This window comes from Malurus melanocephalus, unplaced genomic scaffold, assembly GCF_030028575.1.
Source record: "Malurus melanocephalus ecotype Western Australia unplaced genomic scaffold, MMel_1.1 scaffold_824, whole genome shotgun sequence".
Taxonomy (NCBI): domain Eukaryota; kingdom Metazoa; phylum Chordata; class Aves; order Passeriformes; family Maluridae; genus Malurus; species Malurus melanocephalus.
The window spans coordinates 17,987-23,815 of NW_026624056.1; the positions used below are offsets into that span (position 1 = coordinate 17,987).

At 48.1% G+C, this 5,829-nt stretch overlaps 2 protein-coding genes across 2 annotated transcripts in view; one reads left to right on the forward strand and one right to left on the reverse strand.

Moving 5' to 3' along the window:
- The window catches only part of CRYZ (crystallin zeta), a 6,292-nt gene extending 1,741 nt beyond the window's left edge, over window positions 1-4,551 (reverse strand). Inside the window, exons 1-7 of the mRNA XM_057385412.1 lie at window positions 4,493-4,551; window positions 4,223-4,346; window positions 3,742-3,894; window positions 2,349-2,512; window positions 1,751-1,802; window positions 473-622; window positions 5-75 (exon numbers count right to left, since the gene is read on the reverse strand). Of these exons, the coding sequence (XP_057241395.1) occupies window positions 5-75; window positions 473-622; window positions 1,751-1,802; window positions 2,349-2,512; window positions 3,742-3,894; window positions 4,223-4,333 (701 nt within the window). The 5' untranslated portion in view covers window positions 4,334-4,346; window positions 4,493-4,551. The remainder of the gene's footprint in view (window positions 1-4; window positions 76-472; window positions 623-1,750; window positions 1,803-2,348; window positions 2,513-3,741; window positions 3,895-4,222; window positions 4,347-4,492) is intronic.
- A 1,041-nt stretch (window positions 4,552-5,592) lies between these two features.
- The window catches only part of TYW3 (tRNA-yW synthesizing protein 3 homolog), a 5,243-nt gene continuing 5,006 nt past the window's right edge, over window positions 5,593-5,829 (forward strand). The window contains exon 1 of the mRNA XM_057385413.1: window positions 5,593-5,818. Coding sequence (XP_057241396.1) covers window positions 5,660-5,818 — 159 coding nt within the window. The 5' untranslated portion in view covers window positions 5,593-5,659. The remainder of the gene's footprint in view (window positions 5,819-5,829) is intronic.

Below are 5,829 nucleotides of genomic sequence, written 5' to 3' on the forward strand. Positions count from 1 at the left end.
CTGCAAGTCAGCATCCAGGTTGACATTAGAGAGCATTTCTATGATGATATCGATTCCCCGTGGCCCTGTACACTCCTGTACAGGACACAGGATGTTATTTTAGTGCTTGGGTACCACCATCTATTTTATACACTACAGAAAGTATCCATTCTACAGCTTATTGTTTAAATTTTCAATACAGCCTTTGYATTGCAGCTGACTGCCAATAAGCTGGATTGGAGCACATTTTGCTGGGCTAACTGATGATGTGATCCCACACTAGAATTTACTGAATGTAAGAAGTTCTAAATGCCACTGCCTGTGAGGAAAACTTGGTTTTTCCAGCCKGAGAAAGCTTTCCCTTGTGTAGAAAAGAAAAAGGAAGTACACTATTGCTCCTATATAAATCCACTTTAAAGTCTGCTGCAAACAACTGTTCACATTTTGTCAAGAACAGCACAACCTACATTCCCGAGTCCTGATACATGCCTACCTTAATTCTCTCCGTGTAATTGGGGTCTCTGTGATTAAAGGCCTGGTGAGCACCGTTTCTCAGGATCACATTCATGCCCTCCTCAGTTCCTGCTGTACCCAAAACCTTCAAACCACAAGCTCTGGCAATCTGACATGCTGCTAGTCCCACCTGAGGGAGAAAGAGAAACAAAAGAGAAAATTATTTTACCTCTGTCTTTCTTAGAATTTAGAATTTTAAATATTCTACCAGCATCTTGGAACTTCCCTTTTTAACAAGCTGGTCTGGTAACTTTTTTCAGCCAGTAATTTGGATCTTAAAGACAGCCAAACAGACTTTAAAAAGGAAAAGATATTTAGAGAGGCATGGTAAATTTTTGAGATTTTTTAATAGCTATCAGCATTTGATCTATATCAATGTAGAATATTGTGTATCTGTCAAAGCTGGCCCAYATATTTTTGAAACAAATCCAAGGAAATTCTTCTCTTCACAGAATCATCTGCCATTAATACCAGCATTATACATTGCAGGCCCAAATTTTATTAATGCTACTTCTTTAGGAAGTAAATTTTCAGTGTCTTTGCACTCTAGTAAAAACAGATGCACCACATTTAGGTTATGAAAACTAAAGAAAAACAGTCTATGATGCTGAATGCCATTCTAGTATCTCAGAATAAGTTMTTAATTCATCTTTTTGTCATCTAACAAATCATTAAGGAAATTTGGCCTGTTCACAGCAGCTGTTCAGTGCATGACCAGAAACTAAGAAAGAAAGTACAGTGGGAGACAAATTACACTAGAATGTTGCATGAGAGATCTAAAATAAGTTTGTCATGAAAACACCAATATAACTAGAAGTGCAATTTCCTGTARTATTCAGTCACAGATTTATATATTCCAGTACCTTTCCTAGTGCAGCTAGCTGTTGGCTCCTGGGTAAAAACATCCCAGAAATGCTCAGTTGTCCTGAGACGTATTCTCAGAGTACTGGGAACAACTTGTACATATTGGAAAATTACAGCTTTCTGCTATCAGTTATCAAACTTGCAGCCCAACTACCACTTGCAGCAAACACCTGCTCAGTGTGTGACCCTCTGACTGGGGAGCTCACACCAACACTCACACAGTCTCACAACTGCACAAGTAATTGGTAACAACAGAGTCTGTTCTAAGAAAATATATCCTAGAGTATCTAAAATAATCTGTTGGTAGAAATGTGAGCATAACTCATAACCCAGGAAGCAGCAGATGAAAGGACACAGAGCAGTACTCTATCCCTTGCCTCTTTGGAACACTTACCCCACCACTGGCACCATGAACCAGCACGATTTCCCCTGCTTTGGCACAGCCCCTGAGAGAGGAACACAGCAAATATTGGCACTGGGATTGAAGTACTTGCTGACTGAGTATGGGSTTGCAGATACATACATCAAATCTCATTGTTCACACAGCATTGTTTCCAATTTATGTTCCAATTACATTCCAATTTATGGCTAAGCARATATCATAAGCCTTTTTGGAAGAACAAGGAGGCAAAATAAACCCTGTGATTGATGATTTGAAGCAACATGCCAGTGAGCCTGGTAYTAAGCCTCAGTTCAGGACCTTCACCTGACACAGGAAAGCAGTAGTTCTGCTCCACAGTAACTCTCTGCTTAATTAGGAAATTAGAACTGTTTTTCCTCCCCAGCTAAAATACCAGTGAGTACTGAAAGGGAGTCAAACATTTTATTACCTGAGGTCTTTCCAYGTATGTTCTCTCAAGAAAAAAAGAYTTAACAGGAAAACACAGTCACAAGTTTCTAGGTCACAATTATCTGACAGGACAGTGAAAACAYGAACTTTGGCATTTTAAATAGAAAAGGTGAAAGTGCATGAACAGGATTTGGTGCCTTACTTCTGGAAAAGGGCCCGGTAAGCAGTGAAGTAGGGCACTCCGATTGCTGCTCCCTGCCTGAAGTCCAGTTTGTCTGGCAARGGAAAGACTCTGTTGGCTGCAGCAACTGCATACTCTGCATATCCTCCAGAAACCGTTTCCAGGGTGAAAACTCTGTCACCTTTCTACAATGGAGGGAGAGAAATCAATAATTTCCCTCATGTTTTYCTTAATAATGGTTAAGAATGAATGTACAGAGGTTTAGGCTATTGTTAACAGCTCTCCTATAAAAAATAACCAGCTATATTTGTCACAGAAATTTTTATAAATGCTGATACATACCATCAATGCAATACAAATTGTATAATTTCTTATATTTAAATTTAAGTATCATAATTATAACCCCGCCCTGCAGTATAACATACAAGCCTACTGCCTCATTAATATGAACTTTAACGAACTTGGATTGAAGACAGAAATTCCTTCCACAGATTCCAAATGCAAAACCTCAAAAGCTTTTACAAACACTTAAGAAACATTTGTAAATTATTTAGTTTAAATGCAGAAATATATATACTCTTAATATACCCTAAGTCATCTCTCATTCAAGCCAAGAGCATCAACTGCCAGAGGAAACAAAAAGTCACACATAGCAAATACAGCAAACTGCTGATAAGAAAATATGAATAAAGATGATTCTTYTCTCTAGATAACCAAATCTCTTAGGTCTCCCAAAATTGTTACAGAAATTCCAAATCAGGAAATTCCAGTTTAATTTTAACTACAATTTTTGTTTGTTTGGTACCAAACATCTAGTGACTTGAATGGGAGAACCAATTAAAAATGAAATAAATGTCATAGATATCTATTAGCAAATTGGTATTTGCCTTCTCCTATCTCAAGACTTTCCCCCTGAGAAATCCACGTTAAAATTGCTAGATGGGACATATGCAGTATATGAACAGTTTTAGCAATAAACAACAACAGCAAAATTTATGGAGCTTTATAAGYAAGCAATTTCCWTTTCCAAAAAAACTTTACAGTAAAAAATTCAGTTTTGCCTGATATTGTTACCCCCAGCAAGAACCATCCAAGCTAAGCTACTTCTGCCATGCCAGAAAAATAGCTCCAAAGGCTAATTTTCGTACACCAGGTGTCACTGCTTTAAGCAGACAGAGCACAGAGCCGCTTCTGACACCTCTGAACTTGAGGAAGGCACCACAGTCACCATTCACCAGTCACACGTGCACGTGCTTTACCAACAGATCCCACTCTGTGCTTTTACCAGTCCATGGAGGGGATTCTCTCCTTCAACAGATTACACGATTGTTAACAACAAAGCCAGGAAAAGCAGCACAGCAATCAGCCAGAGGAACATCAAACAATAGTGAATTACACCCCAAAGTGAAAATACCTTGAATGCAGTCACATGTTCCCCAACACCTTCAACCACCCCAGCCACATCCGAGCCAGGAGTGTAGGGCAGAGCCGGTTTCCTGGCGTAAGTCCCAGAGCGAATATATGTCTCAACAGGATTTACCCCACAGGCATGGACTTTAATTAATACCTAAAAGAAAAGACACTTCTTAAGCAATAATTGCAAAGATTTAGCCCTTGAATTAACAGCATAGTATTGTGGCAKTTTTACTAAATTCTTAAACAGCCTCTSAGACAACCTAGTGTCAAACTGAAGRTAATTTCAGGAAAATCTTAATGTGGAATATTTAGCCCTCCAAAGAGTAAAAAAGTCCACATTTGTTAAGTATGATRTCTCAAGTAGTATGAACACGTTGATTAAAACTCATATATTCCAGATGTGGAGTTCTCTCATTCTGTCCTGCATGCACCTGTTAACATTCATTATCACCACTACCCTTCACAGAACTCACATGTACCTGGTTTTCTTTTGGAACAGGAATTAACACATCTGACTGGAGTTTAAGCACCTCAGGGCCACCAAATTCAAGCACTCGGACTGCTCTCATCACACTCCTGGCGGCTGCCATGGCCCCAGAGGATCTGGGAGAAAAGCACAGTGAGATCGCTGGTTGGGGTCACGGAGAGCCTGAGCCACCGGGACATGCCCTGGGACATGCCCTCCTGGAACAGGGGTCGGTGTGCGGGGTCGGTGTGCGGGGCAGAGGGGCGGGATCGTGATAAACAACCGAGAGGAGGGAGCGGGGCAGGGGAAGGCCCCGAGCTGCTCTGGGCCCGCTCGGAGCACCTTCCGTGATCCCGAGAACGAGGGGAATGGAAACACAGTCCGAACGGAGCGACCAGCGGGGACTACCGCCGCCTGAGAACGGCCAGAGCGGGCCCGGGGCGACCGCAGCCCCGACACCAGCGGAACGGAGCGGAACAGAACGGAGCGGGCAGGGCCGGGTACGCCCCTGACACGAACGGAGCGGAACGGAGCGGGCAGGGCCGGGCCCGGCGGGACCGCAGCCCCGACACGAGCGGAGCGGAGCGGAGCGGAACGGAGCGGGCACAGCCCGGGTACGCCCCTGACACGCCCCGGCCCTCAGGCCGTGTCCACAAACACGAACGGAGCAGAGCGGAGCGGACACGCCCCGGCCCTCAGGCCGCGCCCTCCCCGCCCCTTGAGCCTCCGGGCGGTCAGGCCGCGCCCCGGAACCGCTCCGCGCGGTCAGCCCGTCCCTTCCAGCAGTGCAGGGGCTGTCGCTGTGCAAGGCTTGGCTGTGTCCGTCCTGGCTGTGCAGCCCGACACGGGCAGTGCAGAGCTACCGCGCTCCCGTCCCGTCCCGTCCCGTCCCGACCCCCCGAGAGAGCCCCGCGCCCCCCCGCCAACCTGCAGAGCGCCGCTGTCCCGCCGCGGGGCACGGACGGTCCCACCGCCTCCCTGCTCTGCACGAACACTCTCCCCCGCGGGGCACGGACACTCTCCCGGTCGCGGGGCACGCACAGTCTCGCCGCAGCGGAGCACGGACACTCTCCCCGCCGCGGGGCACGAACACTCTCCCGGTCTCGGGGCACGGACGCTCTCCCGGTCGCGGGGCACGGACAGTCTCCCGGTCGCGGGGCACGGACAGTCTCCCGGTCGCGGGGCACGAACACTCTCCCGGCCGCGGGGCACGGTCTCTCCCCCGCGGGGCACGCACAGTCTCCCCGCCGCGGGGCACGGTCTCTCCCCCGCGGGGCACGGACAGTCTCCCGGCCGCGGAGCACGGACAGTCTCGCCGCAGCGGAGCACGAAGGCGGGCGGCGGAGGGCGGGACCGGAGCCGGGGGGGCGGTACCACAGCTCGCCCCGCCCCGCCCCGTGGCTCGGCCACGCGCGGTAGTTTGTGCCTCGTGGGCCGCCGTCCCGGCGCCATGGCGGCGTTCGCGAGGCGCAAGGCGCAGCGGCTCGCGCGGCCCGACCCCAGCAGGAAGCGCGCGCTGGACGCTCGCGCCGCGGGGCTCGCGCTGCTCCTGAACGCGCGCGAGCGCTTCTGCACCACGAGCTCGTGCGACGGCAGAGTGCTGGTGACGGTGTGTGAGGG